The 23,930-nt window shown below is 43.3% G+C and overlaps 1 protein-coding gene across 5 annotated transcripts in view; it reads right to left on the bottom strand.

The window, feature by feature from the left end:
• Positions 1 to 23,930, bottom strand: part of KCNMA1 (potassium calcium-activated channel subfamily M alpha 1) — a 745,231-nt gene that overhangs the window by 83,423 nt on the left and 637,878 nt on the right. For all 5 annotated transcript variants that reach the window (XM_036829453.1, XM_036829449.1, XM_036829450.1 and 2 more), the window contains one exon: positions 14,319 to 14,412. In XM_036829453.1, coding sequence (XP_036685348.1) covers positions 14,319 to 14,412 — 94 coding nt within the window. The remainder of the gene's footprint in view (positions 1 to 14,318; positions 14,413 to 23,930) is intronic.

Raw genomic sequence — 23,930 nt, 5'->3', positions numbered from 1 at the left:
TTCCAAAAAATTGCAGAGGGAGAAACACTCCCAAATAATTTCTACAAAGCCATCATCACCCTGATGCAAAAACCAGAAAAAGATATCACAAAAAAAGAAAATTACAGACCAATATCACTGATGAACATAGATGCAAAACTCCTGAACAAAATACTAGCAAACAGAATCCAACAACAAAGGATCATACACCATGATCAAGTGGGATTTATCCCAGGGATGCAAGGATTCTTCAATATATGCAAATCAATCAATGTGATACACCACATTAACAAATTAAGGAATAAAAACCATATGATCATCTCAATAGATGCAGAAAAAGCTTCTGACAAAATTCAACACCCATTTATGATCAAAACTCTCCAGAAAATGGGCACAGAGGGAACCTACCTTGACATAATAAAGGCCATATATGACAAACCCACAGCAAACATCATTCTCAATGGTGAAAAACTGAAAGCATTTCCACTAAGATCAGGAACAAGACAAGGATGCCCACTCTCACCACTCTTATTCAACATAGTTTTGGAAGTCCTAGCCATTGCAATCAGAGAAGACAAAGAAATAAAAGGAATACAAATTGGAAAAGAAGAAGTAAAACTGTCACTGTTTGCAGATGACATGACACTATACATAGAAAATCCTAAAGATGCCACCAGAAAACTACTAGAACTAATCAATGAATTTGGTAAGGTTGCAGAATACAAAATTAATGCACAGAAATCGCTGGTATTCCTATATACCAACAACAAAAAATCAGAAAGAGAAATTAAGGAAACACTCCCGTTTACCATTGCAACAAAAAGAATAAAATAACTAGGAATAAACCTGCCTAAGGAGGCAAAAGACTTGTACTCAGAAAACTATAGAACACTGATGAAAGAAATCAAAGATGACATAAACAGATGGAGAAATATACCATACCATGTTCTTGGACTGGAAGAATCAATATTGTGAAAATGACTATACTACCCAAAGCAATCTACAGATTCAAAGCAATCTACAGATTCAATGCAATCCCTATCAAACTACCAATGGCACTCTTCACAGAATTAGAACAAAAAATGTTACAATTTGTATGGAAACCAAAAGACCTCGAACAGCCAAAGCAATCTTGGGAAAGAAAAACGGAGTTGGAGGAATCAGGCTCCCTGACTTTGAACTATACCACAAAGCTACAGTAATCAAGACAGTATGGTACTGGCACAGAAACAGAAATATAGATCAATGGAACAGGATAGAATGCCCAGAGATAAACCCATGCACACACGGTCACCTAATTTACGACAAAGGAGGCAAGAACATAAAATGGAGAGAAGACAGCCTCTTCAATAAGTGGTGCTGGGAAAACTGGACAGCTACACGTAAAAGAATGAAATTAGAACACTCCCTATCACCATACACAAAAATTAACTCCAAATGGATTAAAGACCTAAATGTAATGCCAGACACTATAAAACACTTAGAGGAAAGCACAGGCAGAACACTCTATGACATAAATCACAGCAAGATCCTTTTTGACCCACCTCCTAGAGAAATGGAAATAAAAACAAAAATAAACAAATGGGACCTAATGAAACTTAAAAGCTTTTGCACAGCAAAGGAAACCATAAACAAGACAAAAAGACAACCCTCAGAATGGGAGAAAATATTTGCAAATGAAACAAAAAAGGATTAATCTCCAAAATATACAAACAGCTCATGGAGCTCAATATCAAAAAAACAAACAATCCAATTAAAAAATGGGCAGAAGACGTAAATAGACATTTCACCAAGGAAGACATACAGACGGCCAAGAGGCACATGAAAAGATGCTCAACAACACTAATTATTAGAGAAATGCAAATCAAAACTATAATGAGGTATCACTTCATGCCGGTCAGAATGGCCATTATCAAAAAGTCTAGAAACAATAAATGCTGGAAAGGGTGTGGTGAAAAGGGAACCCTCCTGCACTGTTGGTGGGAATGTAAATTGATACAACCACCATGGAAAACATTATGGAGGTTCCTTAAGAAACTAAAAACAGAACTACCATATGACCCAGCAATCCCACTACTGGGCATATACCATGAAAAAACCACAATTCAAAAAGAGACATGCACCACATTGTTCACTGCAGCACTATTTACAATAGCCAAGACATGGAACCAACCTAAATGTCCATCAACAGATGAATGGATAAAGAAGATGTGGTACATATATACAATGGAATACTACTTAGCCATAAAAAGAAAGGAAATTGAGTTATCTGTAGTGAGGTGGATGGACCTAGAGTCTGTCATACAGACTGAAGTAAGTCAAAAAGAGAAAAACAAATACTGTATGCTAACGCATATATATGGAATCTAAAAAAAAAAAAAAAATGGTGCTGATGAACCTAGTTGCAGGGCAGGAATAAAGATGTAGACATAGAGAATGGACTTGAGGACACAGGGTGGGAGGGGGAAGCTGGGGCAAAGTGAGAGTAGCATCGACATACATACACTACCGAATGTAAAATAGCTAGCTAGCGGGAAGCAGCAGCATAGCACAGAGAGATCAGCTCAGTGCTTTGCGATGACCTAGAGAGGTAGGATAGGGAGGGTGGGAGGGAGGCTCAAGAGGGAGGGGATATGGGGACATGTGTATGCTTATGGCTGATTCACTTTGGTGTACAACAGAAGCTAACACAGTATTGTGAAGCAATTATACTCCAATAAAGATCTATTAAAAAAAAATGTTTCCTACTGAAAAAAAAAAAAAAGTAAATAAACAAGCCTGATGATCAATTGTCTCTCAGTGAAAAGAAAAAAAGACAGCTTTTTAATGTCAAGCCTCATTAACTAGGGTAGAGATTTGGGTACACCAGGTATCATCTGACACTAGGGCTGTAAGCCAGGATTTGCACTGGAACATCCAGAAGCATCAGGGAAGTCTCAGTGGTAAGCCACGCTGCACTCCGTACTTCCTTGCAAGCCTCTCAGCCTGCCCCGGATCATTTAAATATAAGTCATCCAGGATGTTCCTAAAAGGGGCTGATCTGAAGACTGTCAAAAAACCTCCCTGAACAAAGATATTTCTGTTTCTGATCAGCCATGGTACCTGAAATTTGAACTTTGGTTTCTTGAATCAGCAAAGCAATCAATAAACATGAATCCCCTCTTCTGTGCCGGGAATGGAGGATACCGCAGTGATGATGGCACAGTCCCTAGTCAAAGAGAGTGTTACAATACAGCGAGCGAGAGAGAAAATGTCCATCAAGGGTTGTGATACACTGTGGTAAGTGTTATAGCCAAGTGAATGTACAAGGTGGTCTGAGAACACCAGGAAAGCTGTCAATTGCCTGGTATTTGAGTAACACCAAGAAAGGCTTTGCAGAGAAGATAACTTGTGATCTGAGCCCTGAAAGGTAAGGAGGAATCTCAGCATATTACAGTAATGATCCACTAGGAGCCATTCAGAGGATTGAGGCCCAAAAGAAAAGAGCCAAAGAAAGGCATCCAAAACCATGGCTGGAGATGTCGTATTGCCTGACCTGAGGTACAGAAGACCTGAGCTGCCCTCAGATGTGCGATGGGAGTCAAGTGGAAGAGATGGATTCGACTGATTGAGTATATGACCAATGGAGCTCAGACCAGGGATTTAGACAGAGCCAAACTCAAGTTTCCAGAAAGGAAGAATGTTATACAAATGGAAGGTATTTTTAAAATGACATGAGTTGTTTCCCAAGGCAGTGGATTTCTCATCATGTGAGACATTCTTGAGGAGCTGTGAATATAGAGGGGATTTCATTATAAATTTCATAATAAATGTTGGGTGAGCCTAGAAGACCTTTAACCACTCTTTTCTCAACGAACGAGCGCTGGCTGTAAGGATTTTGGAAATACTGAACCACTGTTGGGTATCAAAAGGCTGGAGGGCATGGAGTAAGCACAGAAAAGTTGTTTTGGGAGCAAAGATGGGAGATAAGAAGCATTGAAGACTGATTACTAGAACTGCTCCTTATTAACTATAGATTCACTAGATGTCTGGGAGGAAACTTGGAACGTGATTGACTTCAGCAACATGGGCCAGACAGGATACATTTCTTTGCCGTGTCTGTTCCTGTAGCAATGTAAGTGCCACAGGCTGGCTTAGGCTACTTGTCTACAGGGACTTCTCCTTCTAAATTGGACTTTATATTAATAGGAGAAAGCCCAAGCATTTGCCATTGAGCATAACAACCAATAGTGCTTTGGTTGGGGGAGGAAAGGAGGACCATCAGAAACCTCCCTGAACAAAGCCTCCCAACATTATCAGTTTACAAAATGACAAAGAGAATCACTTTCACAGGCTCTCGGACAACTCCTTAAAGATTTAGTTGGAACCGAGGCCCAATACTAGATATTGCCTTTCACATCTTAACTATTTTATATATTTCCTCAACTCAGAAGGTAATCTCAACTCCCCCAAAATGGACCATAATTGATTCAAGGCTCATTTGTCACTTACCACTTAGCCAACGTACAAGCCTTATTTTAGGGTAAAACTATGAGGTGAAGTGTATCTGCTGTATAGTTGTTATGGTCTGAATTGTATCCCCCCCCCCCCACAAAATTTGTATGTTGTAGTCCTAACTCTTAGTATCTCAGACTGTAACTGTATTTTGAGATATGGTCTTTAAAGAGGTAATTCAGTTCAGATGAGGTCATTAGGGTAGGCCCTAATCCAATATGACTGTCGTCTTTATAAGAGGAAATTTGGGCACAAACATGTACAGAGGGAAGATGATGTGAAGTCACGGGGAGAAGATGGCCATCTACCAGCCAAGGAGAGAGGCCTGAAACAGATCCTTCCTTTGAGGCCTCAGAAGGAACCAACCCTGCCAACAGCTTGATCTTGGACTTCCAACCTCCAGAACCGTGAGAAAATAAATTTCTGTTGTTTAAGACATTCAGTCTGTAGTACTTTGTTATGGCAGCCTGAACAAATTAATACAATAGTGCACCTTAAAGAAAAATGGGCACGATGTACCAGATGTCACTCCACTGATGACCCTGGCTGTCCTTCTTGCACCTTAGGGCTCAGCTGTTCATTTAAAGGAGAAAAGCATCCTGCCATCAGTTTAGGAATACATGGAAACATACCAGAAAGACACAGTATCTCCATGAAAGAGTTTGGGTCACATACATACACAATTGGATCTGCTCTATCTGGAAGGGAACTTCTCCCCAGTCTTTAACTTATACTTGCATTTGAGGATCAATACTTATGAGAGTCCAACCAAAGAAAACAAGAAACCCAGACACTACCCAGTTAATTTGTTCAGTGGAACCAAGAGAGTTGACCTCCCAAGGGAGTGTTTGGAAGTGGATATCACTGAGGGCAGAAAACCACGTATTCCTTTAGTGATTAAGTATACTGGCTCCAGAGCCAAAATGTCTTTCATCAGGTTTTGGCTCATCTACTACTTGCTACATTGTGCCTTGCCTCAGTTTCTTCATCTGTAAAATGGGAATGTTAAACAACATCATTAGTTAATGGATTCAGTTTGAGGGTTGCCTGAGTAAAAGACATGGCATAGCACTTAGCACAGAAGTTGACACAGAGCATGCCCTCAATAAAGGTTAACTACTGTTATTATCATCATTCTTTATACTTTGCTTAGAACTCACTTATATATTTGTAGCTGTTACCATGGTGAAAGGAGACAGGAAACAGAGAGTGGTTCAATAATAAAGGTGTGGGGTTCTCCGACTATTACTTTGACTACTAGACTACTACTACTACTACTATTGCTACTAACATGACTAGCCAGCATGGGTTGAGCTCTTACAAATGTTGCTGCGCTAAAACTTTTACCTACATTTTGTGATTTGCTCATCACAATGACACTTACAGGTAATTTCTGTTATTATCACCCACTGGTACAGATAGGATAAGTAACGTGGAGAAGACAGTTAGTGGGAAGAGAACACTGCTCTGCCCAGAGAGGTCTTCTTAACTGGAAGTCAGTGCAGCGTGGCCCCCATCTCACCCCCTCCCACTTGCAGGAGGCAGGCTGGATCGCGCTCATCCCCCACTGCAGCGCCCCAAGCCACAGTGCCCCCTACGTTGCAAAAAAGAAAAGCAGCATGGCGGGCATTTATGAAATGCACAGCTGGTGTGAATTATCAGTAGAAAATTTCCCCATGAGCCCCTGTCAGGACAACGTGCTAAGGAGAGCCTCAATAATCAACTAAGGCTGGGTGAGTTTTTGTCTTGTCCCAATATCTGAAGACTCCATTTAGGAATACCCACGTTTTTATAACAACCGAGGAGCCCCAGTGAGTTAAATTTTTCATAGCTATGCTTCTTGAATCTCAGCTCATACCTCCAAAGTCCGCAGCTAGATATTAAGCATGCCTGACTCCAAAAAAAGAATAAAAGATCATTGTTTTGAGGGTTTGCAGAGCAAGGAATGCCGCTTGCCATCAATTAATCTCAGGAAGTGAACTAAATGCCCAGCTACAGCAGACACACAAAAAGCTTGCCTTGAGGACAACAGCCTAAAGCAAAACCGCAAATCTCTTTTCCAGCAAACCTGCTGGGAGGAAGCTGGCATTATATTTTAAAGAGCACAGTTCCCCTTGGAGGAAAATTCGAATTTTTTTGTGTGGCAGTGGGTTCAATGCTGGACTTCAGAAATTTACACTAAAGTACAAGTAACCGAACCAAACCAAACCGACAAACAAAAGGTATGAAAGGGGAAAGTTACCAAATGGTTTTAAAATTGCATCCTTTCCCTTGCTTGATTTTCAGGATCTCATTTCTCATCACATGATAAGGCCTTTCCTATCATTACAAGCGTCCCATCTAGATTGAGGCCAACTCTGCAGAAGTCTCCCTGGGAAATGGGAGGCTTGATAAAATTGGGCAATTTCTCATGCCTCTGCAGGCCTTTCGCCCCAGTGGCAAAGACTGATTTTACTGAGTATCTGTTATGTCAGGCACCATAGTAAGGGTACCAGAACACTTCTGAAGCCTCCCGGTTTGCTTCAAATATTCCTCCTGTGCTGTCCTCCTCCATAACCTCAGAGACAAACGTGGCTTTCCCCTCCTGGGAGCTCTTAACAGAAGTAAGATGCTCTTTCAGAGATAATAATTTGCACAACTATCTTATCCATTAGTCGGTGATCTTCTTCAGGGCAGGGAACTCCTATTTTACTCTTGCACACATTTCCAGAACCCAGCAGAGGACCCAGTAAACAACCAACTACCAAGAGAAGCTGATGAATGATCTCTGATCTCCAAACATCTCTAATCATTCAACAGGAACTCCCCAGACCCTCTATGCAGACCAGAAAAAGTGTCCAGTGAGAGCCCCTTCGCCTTTGATACCTTGTAACAATTTGTTGGCGGAACAATCAAGGCTCTTGCGCTGCTTTTCCGCTTTACAGGGACAGTACTTGAAATAGGGCATCGCGATCGGAAGGGAGACTCTGTAGTATGTCTCTAACCAGTCAGGCTGCCTGGAACGTGCCTGAAGCCAGCTGCTGTAACTGCTCAGCAGACAGGACTCATGTCTGATGTACAATGCGGTCAACACAGTTGTTCTTAACAACTGTCTCGTGCTCCAGTGCCAGGGCTGAACATTTCTGTGAGAAGGGTCCCCATCACGTGAAGCTCCTTCCACTGCCCTGATTCCTGTAAGCGGTGGTTCTCGAGGCATGACCCCACACCAGCTGCCTCGGCATCACCTGGGAGCTTGAGAGAAATGCAGTTCTCCAGCCCGGCCCAGACCTACTGCATCAAGCTCTGTTTCAACAAGGTGCTCTAGGTGATTCTGATGCATGCTAAAATTTGAGGATCATTGCTGTGAAGGTTTGCCCAAATGGAGAGGCTTTGTGGTTTGAGGCAATCCTACCAAAGTTAGCAATGATTTGCAACATACGGACCGGAAGGCTATGGTTCTATTCAACGAGGCCGGGATCAGAGTGAGGCCATTGAGGGGCCTCGGTGCAAAACTGAAGGAGGAAAAAAAAAAAAAAAAAAACTGAAGGAGGCACCTCACCCACCCCACTGTAGTCCTGGCCCTGCTATTCCAATGGAGAATGCAGCTCCGGTGACAAAAGTGCACCCAGCTCACCTGCTCTGACTCTCGCTCTGTGACTCTCTGGAACTTGAGGGGCTGTGTGAACACTTGATAGAAATTCCTAACCTGGAAGCCACGCACATGACTCTCTCTTGCTGACGTCTACCTCCAAGAGCTAATCAGCAAATAAACAAGCATAGAAAAGCAAATGAAATATTCTTTCTTATCAAGTGCAATGCTTATAATTCAGTTTTCCATCCTCCTTGCTTCCCATCGCTTCTTCCACTGCACAGAAGACAACGTCGCAGGTAGTAACTAAGTCCTTCAGTGCAACGTTCAGGGGCAGCAGGTCACGTGCGTGGGTCTCTGGCTGCTCCAGCCACAGGAGACTGGAGGGGGTCTCAGGTGGTCTCCTCAAAAGGGCCCATACTTAGGTTTTCAGCGCCGTAAACGGCTCTGACTCAACGGATCTGCTTCTTTCTTGGGTGCATTTTATTTCTGGGTGAATTCTATTTCCTGCTCTGTCGCAAGGATTCTGACTTCGGGATTCTGCCCTAATGCATCCCTCAAAGCTGCCTCCACTGTCCTACGTAATGCTCGTCTCTCCTGAGACGCAGCTGCCCCCTACTCCCCACCCCCACTTCCCCCAGATGGCCAACCTTGGAGCCACCTTGAGAAAACCTTCAGGCCGCTCTGGCCAAACTTTCTGTATCTCTCTACTTGCATTTTTTTTTTTTTTTTTCTGCCCAACAAGTAAACAATCAAGAACTGCTGCTCCCTAGTATGTCACCTCTTGCTAGATAGCCACCGTCCTCAGAGCAAGAAGGAAATTACTGCCTTTACATCTGGGAGACGAGCCGGGAGAGCTGACATGTTCTTCAGTCCTGGAGGAGAGTGGACAACATGCTTCTGAAATGAGGGGACAGGATAATGACCCTCTGCTGTGTAGGCAATGTGTCCAGGGGCCTGTGTCAAATCCACCAAGCCTTGGGATGATGAGACCCACCATTTCTTTCTTCTGCAGTCCCGTGAGGGCCCGTCATTTGCTATGTGTTTGTGCATTAAGAGGTGAATTTACTTAGCTAAGCTGTCCTGGCCTTCCTTCTTCATTCTGCCCAGCGAAAGAGATTGGGAGAGTGGCATTCTGTCCCCAACTCTGAGTGGGCTCAGGCCACTTTGCCATTTTCTATCACTACAACCTTTCAAGCTGGCAGTCCTAACAAAAAGACCCTGTGAGAGGTATGCGTCAAAAGGGAGAGGCTGGGACTTAACAAGCAGATGAGCTATTTCATTTAATGGTCAGTTAGGGCCCAAGAGGATAATCTGTTTTACTCCAATCATATTTCCACTCTGATTCAGAAAACAAATATCTAATGTTTCCTGGGTCTTATGACATGAAGTTCCTTTCACAGCATTCAATATCTGTTTTTAGTGCTGTCAGTTATCCTTGCTAGCCTGGCTGGGGGCTATCTCTTTGTGTAAAGCGTCCACCCGACACATCCTGGGTAAATCCTCATAGCCCATGGTACCTTACACCAAGTCCCCTCTAGCACCTGAGGGAAGCGGCGCTACTGTCATTATGTCAGGAATGCTGTGTGTCCTTCTTGGGAAGACTGTTTAGCCCACGTCTGGTCCACTATTCTAAAGCAGACCCCGAACGGTTTGGTACCCAAAGGCACCACGGGTCTCCAGAAGGCCCTGATGGAGGGTTCTAAACCCGTCCTTATACTTTCATCAGTGATCCTCCCAAAACACAAGTTAGGGCACTGCCTCCTCAAAAACCAGCATGGTTTTGGCCTATGACAGGAAAGGCCCTCACGACTGGGTGCCAGAATATGCTCATATTTTCAACTCCAGTTACGCAACTCTAAGAATGCCTTTCTCCAGCCACATCAAGTCACTTGCAATGGCCTGAGCACTTTCCTATTCCCCCCATCGGGCAGAAGAATGAAGCAGTAAATAATACGGGTTTGGAAACCAAACCATCTGGGTTCAAATCTTCCCAATTAGGTAAGACTTACGAGATTTACTACTCTTTATATCTCTGTGACTCAACTTCCTCATCTGTTAAATGGACGAGAGAGCAATCCCTCTTCCTGGAGCTGTAGTTAGGATTCCATGAATTAAGAGGCCTAACACTCTTGGAACGACGCCTGGCACCTAGGAAACAGTGGACAAGGGTGGCTAGTGCTATTAGGTGAGAATTGTCCTCATCCTTCACAGCCAGGCTCAGCCTCCCAGACCAGAGGTGATGAGGGCACCCTCTGCTCCCACAGCCCATGCTGGTAGGTCTCTACTCTGTCCTCATTCCGTTTTGCTGTATATACTTGTCTGTCTCCCCCATCAAACCGTGAGCATTTTGAAGACATGTAACCCATGTGATTTGAAGAGTGTAATCCATCTTACTTTACACCCCTCCAAGACCTTCCACAACATCTTGAGTACGGTAGGCTCTCTCTAAACATTTCCCAGATGAGAATTAATCCGAGGAAAGAAATAGAAGCAGGCAGCTAAAACGCATCACCTTTCGGGTTGCATGTGAGGACACAGTGTGGGAGCCTGGGCATCTCCCCCATACCATCTACCCACTGAAGACATATTCTCAGCAGCAAAAAAAGCATCTGTGAAGGTAACTACTCGAAGGTGGTTGTGGGAAGAACCAAATGTAATAGTAACTGGGGCCGGGATTCAGGAATCCAAGGATCTCCTTCAACTGGAGTCAAAATGGTGTCCAATGAACCTTCTTTTTCCTAGAGAGTTTTTCTAGACAGATTTCACTAGAGAGTCAATGGGGTCTGGGGGGCCGCCAAATTAAGAACCCTTGACTTAGTTATTCAGAGACAAAGTTCCTGCCCTCTAGAGCCTCACAACTGAAGGAAGACACAGCTTTCCTGACAGGGCACAAACCCACTGGGTAGGGAGAACGGGGCAATAGGTGTGTGGCGATTTTAGAGGAAAACTAGGAGAGGCTCCTTAAATAATTCCCTGTTAAGAGACCAACAGGGAGATGAATAACAGGGCCCCGGTTACCTCCTCAGCCTGCTCCTTTGTGGGATTTGAAGCCAAAGGTCTCTATCATGACACACAGACCCCTGGCTTGGAGCACAGACACTCACCATTTGGCTCAGTCTGGCTGTGAGGGTTGTTTTCTGTGTCAGGGTAACTACAAAACATACGGCCTCGGGATCCAGACACACAAAGCGAGGCAGTTCATCTAATGATTGCGCAGAGAGTTAAGCGACACTTAAAAACCAGGGTAGACCTGCTACCAGAACAAAGGGGAGACAAAGACCATTAGTGCAGAGTCCCTGTAGCATTTCCTGCTGGCAGATGGCTTGCAAGGACCCCTCACGCAGGAGCCTGTTTTATGTGCAGAGGCCACAGTGGTAAATTAAAGCCCAGCCCAGCCCATTCTGGGCTCTCGGTTTCTCTTGGAACTGTTCCTATCACTGCCCGTAGGCCACTAAAACCTGCTCGCATTCAGAATGATTGATTCTGCTCAAGCAGCAAGCCACAAACTCATGTCGAAACACCCACTTCAAATGAGTCATTAGCCTCCTTTATGGATGTTTCAGGTCACAGGGAACAGGACCTGGGAGTCCTATCTTTTGTACAGTAGAAAGGGAGTGTTTGAAGATGTTGCAGGGGAGGACCCAGAGAAACCTCAAGGTGGTACAGGAACCCCTCTGTTTTCTGTCAATTAGCAAGAGGGAGCTAGAAAAAATAAGCCCCGGCAACTTCACGGCCAGGGCCAGGGATTCAAACCAAACCAAATCGCCCATGGGCTCTTTGTTCTACCCAGGAAATGAAGGGTAACAGAGAGAGGGCTCAACACCCTGTCTTGGCTCCCACACCAGACAGAGTCTGTAGAGTACCTGGAACACAGAAAGTCAAGGTGAAGGAGGAGTGTCTGAGACTTTCTGACTTGTCATGGGACAGCTTGTTCCAGCTGAGCAGCAGTCGAGGTTGTCGTGGGCTGGTGGGGTAAAGTGCCCTGGTGACAGTAGCCACGGCCATTGCAGCAGCCCAAAGGCACCAACACCAGAAACCCGAGTTCTGTAGCTTGGCAAGTTTCAGCTCACCGCCTGACCCATGTTTAGCAATTCTGATGTACCGCGGAGCAGACAGCTCCAGCCTGGGATGACTGCCTTCCGCAGACCCTCTCCGACAGGCAATGAAAGCAAGACCCACTTTGAAAATTCTCCCCCATCATGCAAACTGACACAGGCATGCTTTTCAAAAGCCCACAGCCAATCTGTTGATCATTACTTATTTACAAAGGCCTTCGGGCAGAAAGTCCTGTAAAAACCATACTTGTTACAGTACATACTAGCTTTTTCTGCTTGTGGAAAAAAAGTCCCCCCAAGGCTACCTCAAACCATCACTTTCTATTGCACATAAAATGTAGCGTGTAACACTAAAGTATTTAATATATAGGGTATAATATATATACAGGAAAGGCATTTGTGTAGAAGTATGTTACCCTGGATTTGGTAATTTGATGTTTTGCTGAAGGCTACGACTTAAAGAAGCTTCCACCTCGTACAGAAGACCTGTCATCTTGGTACCCAAGAGCCAACAGAAGAAAGAAGTACCCTTAAGCAGCAAAACTTTGACACAGCTTTGAAGCATATGAAAACAGTATAACTCCTCAGAATTATTATTACTCAAGATCAGAGAAATGAGCCATACTTTACATAGCAAACAGGGACAGGGAATTTGGCTCCAAAGGTTTCAGATTTTTCAGACTTCTCTTTATTTATTTATTTGCTTCTCTAAATTTAGGCAAAAGAAAGCGCCTGGGCTTTTCTCTACTTTCGATGGATAAAACTATTAGCATGAGATGAGGCGATTACCTAAAGGTGAGTAAATGGAGAGCGGATGTGAGCACGACACCTCGCATCGTAAAAGGGAGAGGCTTGGCAGTTGGCACATTTTATTCCTCCTCATAAACCGTAAACAAGCATGTAAATCAGCAACACCCAAGCAAGACTGAGTGAAGGGAAGGCAGAGAACTGTTAAGGAAACATTGAACAGGAAGAGAGGATGGTGACGGAAAAGGACATGGGGCTGGGTGAGTCTTCTCCTGGGACCTGCGTCCTCAACCATATGAAGACGGACTGTCCTCTCTCCATCCTAGAAAGGTAGTCATGGGGAGCCAGGAAGATGCAAATGCTTGGAGAAGGGGAGGCGGAAGAGGAGGAAATCGCTGTGATTTTTTTTAATCAATAATCAAAGGGAAGAGAGCAGCCAATGGTAATGAAAAGAAGAAACTATCGTCAAGATGGCAGGTGTTTCCATGGCAGGAACCATTTAGGGAAAGCAGTGCAAATCTGAAATCACTCCTGTTTCACTGAGGTGCTGGAGAGTTAGGATGATGGGGGAAAGAAGCATTGGGATTGGCAGATGAATCGAAGACAGAAAAAGGAAGATGAAAGATGAAGATTCCAAGAAGAGGATCCAACAGAATTCTATTGAAAATTGACTTCACTTGCCATTTCCTAGAGGAAGCTGCAGTCAAGATAGAAAGAAGAGAAGGAAGGAGGGAAGGAAAGAAGGAAGGAAGGGAGGGAGGGAGGAAGGGAGGAAGGGAAGAAGGGAGGAAGGGAGGGAGGGAGGGAGAGAGGGAGGGAGGAGAGAAAGAGAAAGAGAGAGAAAAAGAGTGCACACAAGCTCTATTTCATAATTAATATTGCTTTTAGCCTGAGCAGAACTGGATTACTTTTGAACTTTGCTTTGGCAAGTCCACAGATTATTAGACTTTTTTATCAGTCAAAATCAATTAACAGAAATTTGATTTCAATCGACAGGATAAAGAGAAGGTAATCTTCAGGTTCATTTTTGATTGTGATGATACATCTCACATATGGCCTTAAGTACAGAAAACAGTCCTCGGAGAGACTCCAGCAGAAAGAGACTTGCTGGAGGCAAACTAACCACATGGGTTCCTCTGATTGGCTGCCGCTGTCATTAGTGCCACTGCTGTTTAGGAACTACACACAGACAGGACTTGGTGACAGCTCAGACTTTAAAGCCTATGTATTTTTCAAACAGCTTTTCAAACTGTTTTTCATGACAGAATTTTTTCAGCTCTATCATTAACTGCTGACAAGCTGACAGAATAAATACTTCAGCCTTTAAGAAGCCACCTAACGATCTCGTCCCCTCCTCCGCCACGAGCCTGCTGGGGAGGGGAGCCTCTGGGCCTGGCAGGGTGGGGAGGGGGCAGGGACAGGAGATGCAGCGAGAGGGGGCCCCACCGCGGGGCCCGGGCCCCTCTCCTTACCTCATCAGCTTGGGCGAGGAGCTGGGTGAGTTCCGCATGCCTCCGTTGCGCTGCTTTTTTTTGGGTGACAGTGCTGACGGCTGCTCATCTTCAACTGGAAATACAGGCAGCTCATGAGATTATGAACAGCTTGAGGGCAGACTGTGCAATACAGGCAAGATATCAAAGGACACACACGCACGGCTCAGTCACTCACTAGGAACTCATGGCCATCTCTTAGGACCCAATGACAAAGACCAATGCGTTAGTCAAAGAGGCCGGCTTAGAAAAGGTGAGAGCATCACCTCTTGACACTCCAGCGTTTGAACATGCAATTTAAACAGACTAAAACAGTGTGAAGACACCCTGCCATTAGAGAGAAAAGAAATTATAATTTATCTGTACACCAATACATGTATGTGTGTATATATACACACACACACACACACACGTATGTGTGTATATATATGTGTGTGTGTGTGTATATATATACATATATATATTATATATATATATACATATATATATATGTATATATATATATAGGAACACTCCATCATTCTGCTTAGAATTTCTTTTTGGTTACTTTGTTTTGCTGGGTAACCAAATAGGTTTTCTTGTAACCAAAATCAGAAATAAAGTTGTATTTGAAGCAGCAGCATAAGAGCTGCCAGCTGGCTGCTTCTGCAAATGGACCAGTGTAACCAGGTCCTAATTCCTACATGCCAGAGGAAAGAGCCTTGCAAGGAGGCAGGGATTGGAGGCCTTAACAGCCAATGTTTCAGTCAGTCGGGACTGGGAACATCGGTATGTTCTGGTTCAAGAATCCCAGCCCAACTCAGCTCTCGTCCCTCCACCTCCCAAGACGGAGGGTCTGCGTGCATGGGATCCTTTCTTAATTCATCAAGATGGGAGGAAGGGGCTGCAAGGTTGCAGAACCAGGCCGGAGAAGAGCGCCCAAACGAAGGAGGAGGTGGACACTGAATGCTGTCATCGCTGAGGAGGGGCAGGGGAGGAGGGCAGCAGAGGGGACTGGAAACCACAGGCTGTTGTCCAAATGTCTAAACCACAGAGATCACTAAGCGATCCAAAGTTCTGCTCACAAACAACACGGCACACTCTATTGCTTTTGCCCAAAGACACCCACTAATAAGCTTTGGAGATGTATTAGCCTGTATCACGTTTCTTTTTAAGAGAGCTGCTTGATAATTAGCAGATGCATACCCAGCCTGTCACCCAAGGGCACCAGCAGCAAAATCCTAGTCTTCCTCTCCCCACGCCCCACAATACAGGCTAAAGCTGTAATGTCAAGAAGGAAAAATAGGATCCTCGGATTCTTATTGTTGACTGCAACACAGACGGGGAGGAAGCACCCCTGAAACTCGAAATCACACGCAGTTACCTTAAAGCTAAGAAGAGAAATATTAGCAGCGAGAACATCAAAAGAAGCTTGATATATGTTAAAGGTGTACAAGGCTGAGGTGGGGGGAGGAAATGCCATCTCAGCTACTTGATATTATCCAGGAAGACCCATATCCGAACATGCATGATATGGTACTTCCCTGAAAACCCTAAATAACATTTAGTGTGTTATGATACATGGTTCCAAAGAGATAATAATTATCCAACGACCCTCCAAATCTGTTTCAAGGTATCACTCTTGGTACACTCCTTTATTCTACGGTCAGTTTGGGGTTGTCTAACTTCTGGCTGACACAGGGAGAGGGAACAAGAATGTGGGTGGAGATGAGGGCATGACCAGAAGAAAGGAAGGCAAAAAAGCACCTGCAAATGCCCACAGCCCTTACACGCTACCACTTGCTCCCCCCGTCCTGTCCCCCGAGAGGGCCAGGCTCAGGCTGTAACCGTATCAGTCACTTAGGGCTCCAGGCAGGAACTATGTGGCCGGGGGGGGGGGTGGATATCGCATCTTATCAGAAAGAGTATCCACAGCAAATCACATAGAGACTAAATAGCACTTAAAAGATTAAAGGAAATAAATACAAGCCACATAAATGGTATTGAAAAAAATCACTTAGAGGTGATATGCATCTCTCAGCAAGCAAACAGGCACTCTGAGCTTGACCTGCATTCATCTTCCTTTCATAGGATAGGGGGCCAGGCATCTCAGGCAATAATGGGGTAGAAAGGCAGTGAGATTGAGATTGAGAGTGAGAGTGAGAGACAGAGAGAGAGAATGTGTGTGTGTGTGTGTAAGTGTACTTTTGCACTTTCCCCACCTTAGGATGGGGTAGAAGTCTTGCATTGACTACCCCCATAATACAAGGTCATCTTTTAATATGGACCACTTGCAATGGTTGCACTGTGTTCAGGATGACCTAGATTAGTTGAGTAGCATGATGTACTAAACAACATGTGTGCATATGAATTGATCTAGTAGGAGGTGGAAATTCTTTTCTTCTCTATCACACAAGCCTTCTTGTGTGATATCCAAAAAGGTCTTTTAGCTAACCTAGTCTATGTGGCTAGCTTTATTCAAGGCCACCAGATGTTGCCATGGTTTTGTCTAATTATACAATGAGTCTATAGTCATTAAGAAGTCACACTCACTGGCATTTCTGCTAGATTCTTTTTCTTAACTTTTCTTTTCCCATTTGCACTGGGCCAACGATACATAACCCTCTCCGGTTAAGTGCCCATTAACCTTGCACCTTGTCACTGTCTGTTTACCTGCAGTGATCTTCAGATGGAAGACTGGCAAGTTAATACCTGTTCGCCAGCTCCAGGGAAACACCTTGTTCTGGTGCTTAAAGTCAGGTCTCCTTCTATGCAAGGAAACGATTTATCTTCATCGCAACTCAGAAAGATCATCCATCATAATCATACTGCATTTAAACTGGGATTTGTTCTCTTAAATGAAACGCATGTTCAAAGGTTTCCTCCTGCACTCATGGCCTGGAAATGCAGATCTTTTCCCTGAAGAGATGGGGGGAAATGTCTCCAGCTTAAATATACGAACGTTGTGTAATGGAGACCATTACATACGGCTTAGATCCCACAAGGGGAGCAGTGATAACTTCTGTCTCCTAAGTAGGATATAAACCATATTTAATTATTATCCTTTTATATGGATTCTATCAATTTCTGCATATTTAAAGAAAGCAGATCAAGGAAAACTTTTAGTTAAGCTATAAAATATAATTTTCATTTCATGGCTTCTGTGACTACATGAGAGGAATAAAAATGGAATTAAAAGGGAGACTTAAATTTACTTTCATGAAAGACAAGTATTGAAGGAATGGGCCGCTACCTCACGCCAACGCACGTTTCCAGGTTTGTAGTTAGCCTGGTTTCTGGCTAATTACACTACACCCCTGTCTCCAGCATTTCCACTAGAGTCGTCCTGCTGTGGTAGCCATGGGAAGATTAGATCTTTCAAAGGAACCTGACTTACCAGCTTCTTTAAAACACAAACAAGTTCAGGAATCCAATGTGGAATTTTTATAGGAGCTGAACTCCATCCAATCTCAGAATACTAATAAAATTCAAGGGCTTGTTTTTGCACATCCCTAAGTATAACACTTAATGTGCTGTTGTAACTTCCCAGTGCTCGCTTGTCTAATAGGCACCGAATCTAACAGTTTTACAGTTTGGGAAGACTCAGTGCTAGAAAAATGTCAGGCAAGTCTAATGAGCTTTCAGATCCCTTGGTTTGCGCTGGAATTTAATTTAAAGTTACAATGATGTTTTAACATGTTTGCTTATACTTGACTAAAGAGGATTCATTATTTCAATGACATAACCTCCAGACAATGTTCTGGGAATTGATTTAAGATGTGGTGGTAATTCCAACAGCCTTAATGCAGAGCTGAACATCTGTAACAACATTTTACTCAACTTTTCATCAGCATTCTGTTTTTAAGCAAAAGCAAGGCAACATCTTCTAGAAACACTGGCCAGAACTCTGGGCTCACTTCAAGATGATCATATACTTTACTGGATTTTTTTAAAAAGAGAAATCCCTCTCTTTATTGGCCTAGTTAGCTTGCAAACACTGTGTCAAGGTTCACCAATGCCTCTTTGTGGGTACTTCAAGTAAAATGGGGCAACAATTCCAACTTTCCTAAGTAGTCCAGTGTTAACCCATGATGGACCCGATGCTCAGCTCCAGCCTGGGGGCACATTCCTTTTTCCCTGTTTCCTCAACAGGGTTTAGGGGGGTGATGCCCTCTGAGACTTAAAGATGAGTTTGTTGGCTGCAGTTAAAAAATAGTTCAAAGCAAATTAACTCGGAAACGTAATAAAAGGCAAACGACCCACAAACATGAGTCAACTGGCTATCTCCATTACGTTATTAATCACCACATCTGGAGAAACCCACATCTGTACACACTTAGCAGATCATTAGTAACGTCATATTCACACTGGAATCACTCAGAGTAAGAGGCATGCAAAGTGGCTTGAACGCAAATGCATCTAGCTAACGGGGCTTCCGACTGAAGTCTCGTGCAAGCTGCTAGTTTGGGGCTAGGGTAGTTTTAATGATTATTTATTGTTTTTTATGGGTTTTCTCTTTGGTATTTTGCTGCCCAGCAAGCTAAATGCATGCTGAAATCCACAGTAGTACATCTTTCTTCTCCCACTGAGCTCAGCATGTTAAAGTAGAACATGGAGGGGTGCAGTTATTAAAAATTGGGATGGATTCCAAAACTCCTTCATCTGGCTCGGTCACAAGCCGAGAATTGTGAGTTGTGTTCTTGAACTCAAATGGGTCTTTGGGATAGCGTGATCTAGCTCCAACCTTGACTGCCAAACAATAACAAGAAAAGGAAACCGAAATTAATCCTTGGTGAAATTTTTCATTAGAAAAGTTCCAAACCAGTTTTAACATTGACTAGAACCATAGTCTTAAATTAAAATGGAAGTTTCCTCCCTCACAGCTGAATTGCAGGGTCTTTCTTTTCTTTTCCCCTGATGACTTCTTGAAATTCTTTTTGCTGTGTTATGTCATCGACATTAGATGGGATAATACGTCACAGACAATCTTGTGTGTGTTATCATTTCCTCAGACATACAGAGTTCCCTTCTCCCCTATGACATACACAGGCACAGAAAACTCAGTTTTGCAGGAAGACCAGACCCATCATTCTCCTGAAACCTGCTAAAAATGCATCCTACTGAATAATCATTATAGTCCAACTCATCAACCCTCAATGTGAAACTCTCGCTTTCATCTCAAACCGCTGGCTTGGTCAGCCCCCTTGGCTGTGATATCGCCGCCTAACTTACATTAAATGCCAGGGGTTTGCCACTCCTAGGAAAGGGAGATGTGTAGCATCTCCTTGTATCATAGTGACATCAGTGAAAATCAGGTGTGTGTTTTCAGCCTTGCAGGATGTGAATGTTGTTTTACTGAAAACGGCAATTTATGAAATCGTTGGACTAGAGATTGAACAGTGTGCTTCCTGTTTCCTGTGGGTTTATCAAACTTCTCATCCCCCCAAGAAAAATCATGTAAGTCATAGGAGTACAGTCATTTTGCAATAAAGTAATTCACAATGGACAAAACTTCCAAGCTGAGCCAACCTCTCTCTAGTACAACTGCTTAAGACTTTCACCAGGAAATCTGGGCTAGTTAACTCCAAGGTCTTACAATGTGGCCAGGAAAGAGCAATCCCTGGGTTGCAGCACAGAACGGCACCCTTTTTACAAAGGGATGTTTCCTGTCTTACAGTGATAGACTACCAGAATCCTGGCTGTCTGTCACTCAAACCAGACTGGTGAGAGGGTATGAATATTTCCATAAGCAATGAAGGCAAAACAACAAAACAACAAGAACAAGAACAACAAATGCCAGACAAATAACCCATACTGTGAGTTCGGTCCTATAACTGCTGTAAAGGAGCACCTGACTATTGTTTTAGCATGAATCTCCCAGTGCGGAATGCCATGGGCCCATCTGTGAGGTTGTGCAGCTAAGATAAGGGTAAGACAGGCATCGCAGCCAAGTTCTACGCCTACAGGGTCAGTGGGCAGCTCGAGATCAGAACACGGGGAAGTTAAAGTGGGTATATCCTCTGAATTAGAGTTTCAGGTCTGACAACCTTGGGACAACATGTATCACCATGTGACTTTGAGGTATTATTGATAAAATCAATCCAAAAAAGAAAAAAAGCTTACTTGTTTTGAAAGATCATGGTGAATATTAATACACAGATAATTAAAAAATGAAGGTTGCTCCCTATCAAAAGCAATGCCAACAATAATAATAATATCACCAACACAATATATATATAAAACTATAACTGAACCATCACTTTACCATATACATTATCAGGCAGGGTAATTTCACAACTTCTAGCTGAGAAACAGCAAATGCATTTATTTGGAAAACCTAAAGGATGTAGGCAGGAAACAACAACGACCTGTTATTATGTAAAATGAGGATGGAAAGAATCTCCAAGCTGCCAGAGCCCAGGCACAGGGAGAAGCACCCCACGGTAGGCTGAGGGGGCAGGGAAGGGGAGGCTTGTTGGAGGTTTTTCCTTTCTGGCTTTTGTGGAGCTAACAGGAGAATGGGGAGGGAGACTTTAAGGAACAATAGGTTATGTAGAAGTTAATCACAGGGTATATTTCTGGCTCTGTTCACTGCCTAGGAAACCTGAATTGTGTAAGTTTGAGTCCATCAACACAGAGTAATGAGAGAATTCAGCTCCTGCATGGGAGAGAGAAGAAATACGCTACAAATATATGAACAGAATCCACATGACCTGGATTGCAATGTTCTCTACAGAAATACTGTGGCCTAACAGAGCTTTGAGAATAAAATTTGGTGGATTAGATGTACCTGCTGTACTCACACACCCCATCCCAGACCATAGCCTCATGTTCTATATGTATCCCGGATAGAGTCCAACATTCATCATAATCCCCTGTATCTGGAATCTTAGCTAACATATCTTTACTAAAAACTTGAGCTGTCATTATAACCTGCCCAATGCTCTTGCCCTGCTCAGTATTTGGTAGAAAAGTCCTTTTGAAGATCTGGTTGCCTTTGGTTCTTTTCTTTCTTCTTTTCTTAGAACAGACTGTCTCCATCACCTCAAGGGCAAAGAAGAGTCTCAAGCAAAGATCACTCGGTATTAGCTTCTCAGAGATGAGACACAGAAAAGAACAAGGGAAATCTAAAAGCGAATACACAATGGAAATGAGAAATGCAAGAATTTCTTTGACTTATCGCTATGGAGTTTGGAGATTGGGAAGGCAGTAGAAGAAAACTTCTACTTTGAATCAAACGGAAAAAAACTGTACAAGAGTTCAACCCAAACAGCCTCTCCTCAACTTTCCTTTCCTTCTCTCCTTCTGCCCTACTCCCAACACCAACAAGATGGCAAAGACTTTGAGGCCAAAAAGCGTACCTGACTCCTCCTTCTCGTAGCCCTGACACACGCAGTACATGTTTGTGGGGCTGAGTTGCAGAATAGGGATGAAATCTGCCAAGTTCCTGGCACCAACAGCTGCCTTCTTTCTTTTTATGTTTCTCAAGTTCCGGGATCAGCAAACTATACTCTGGAAACATATCTCTGTAAAGCTTATGAGCTAAAAATAGTTTGTACATTTTTAAATGGTTAGGGCGAAAAAATCTAAGATGAATAATATTTCGTAACACATTGAAATGATATGAAATTCAAATTGCAGTGGCTCTAAAGAAAGTTTCTCATAACACGGCCACAGCCGTTTGTTTACCTGGCATCTACAGCTGCTTCCACTCTACAACGCGGAGTCGAATAATTGCGATTGCGACCGTGAAGCCCACAAAGTGTAACATATTTACTAGCTGGTCCCTGATAGCCAAGGCTTGCTGAGGTATGTATCAGCAAACCTTGGCTATCTCATGTACCTTCTCACATTGCCCTAGCTTTCCAGTTTTCAAAAAGGACAATGCTCTCCCCCATCCGCTGAGACAGCCAGACAATAAAAGCAACACACACGGAACTCACTTTAAGTGCACAGCTGTGGGGAATTCGGGAGGGATGGAGGTAGTTCAGAGACTTGAACGTCCTTCCCACCCAACCTGCTATTTGTCCTGCAGAACCCCGTGTACTGGGGGAGACCAGTCAGGTGAGTTTCCCGTTTTCCAATGCAAGCTAAGTTAGATTCATCCACTGTGCACGTCGATAATGAAGGCAAACCACATCCACCATGAGCAATTCCTTGGAGCTGTCAGTGTGTGCTCCAAGCCCACCGAGCAAGAGCCCATCCAAGACAAAAGATTAAACATTAGACTAGATCTGTTGAAAATATACAGTGTCAACCTTTCCCCAGTTAGCTCAGAGCGATATATAGATGATTATTTCAACCGTCAGCTGCCGCATAGATTTAAAGCCCTGTACAGTAACTCCTGGATTCATCTGCCCCTTGTCAAACCTGCACAGCTTTACTTGGAGGATACATGGTGTGGCAGTTTCACTGTGAATCCAGAATGATCCAGACGGCTGCTGTCTTTTTGTTAACAGGAAGCCAAACTGATGAGTTTGTAATGCATTTCTTATCAAAGGTAGTTTCAGAAAAGAAAATGTGCCCCATCAGTTTGGCTAGAATTTCACATAGACTAGATTATGGGCTTAATCAGAACATCTCTGAGATTTTCTTGAGGAAATAGATAATTCTGCATCCATCCCATGCAAATCACTTTATGGCAATGAATGATGTATTTATGAATTTATAATTATCCTTGATTCCTCCCCCTCCCGCAGTATACTTAATAAAAATCATCGCTAGAGCCTACAAAGCAATGGTTCTTAATAGATACAAGTATGCTAATATAGTTTTTAAAGTTAATGCTGATCTTTTTGAGCTGTGTGTCTAAAATGATCATTGTGAATAAAGGGATTGTAATTTTCAACTCATATGTTTAACAAAGACAAAATGGACTGTAATGGAATTTATGGAGCCTGTAAAGGAACTCTCTAATATAGTTTATTATCAAATAGATTTGGATTTACTGGAGGACAAATTGGGTCCCTCTGAAATGTATCAAGAGAAAATGCCTGTAAGGTACCGAACAGTGTTCCTGGTGCACATCAAGTGCTCACATAGATGGCAGAGGTGCCATTTGTTATTCTAACCCCTACTGACTTGTGAAATTCCGTACTTAATTGCCAGCATTAAAATCGCTATTTATCCTGTCTTTATTTTAAATTCTGACATTATATTCATCATGGATATTTTTTGCATTTTGATTTTTTAAAAAACTACTGCATTGAACTATTATTTTTCTTGATGACTGAGGTTTTTGGTGCCCCTTAAATTTGGTGCCCAAAGCAAGTGCCTCGTTCTTCCCACTCTGGTCCCAGCCCTGCCTTGTCCATTTCTCAAGGGTGTTCTAGGTGCTGGTTCTGCCACCCTGCCTGTCATTAAAGAGAAGTTACCTTAGTTTGTCTCTGCATGTGTGTCTATATGCTCCCTTGTTCCAAACTGGACAAGGCAAATATAAAACATGAATTATTCTTTTGATCACTTCATGCTGTTTGCATGAGATTGTTCAGGAAAATCTTTGCAAGAAAGGCTTCCTGGTGGATTTACAAATTGTCAGACACCCGAAGGAGTGGAGAAAAGATCATGCTGCCTCAGGAATCTGAGATTTGCCACCAGCCCAGGGTGAGAAACAGA

Source organism: Balaenoptera musculus, chromosome 16, assembly GCF_009873245.2.
Source record: "Balaenoptera musculus isolate JJ_BM4_2016_0621 chromosome 16, mBalMus1.pri.v3, whole genome shotgun sequence".
Lineage (NCBI taxonomy): Eukaryota > Metazoa > Chordata > Mammalia > Artiodactyla > Balaenopteridae > Balaenoptera > Balaenoptera musculus.
Note: the sequence above shows the minus strand (reverse complement) of the source record. Positions and strands in the feature narration are given on the sequence as shown.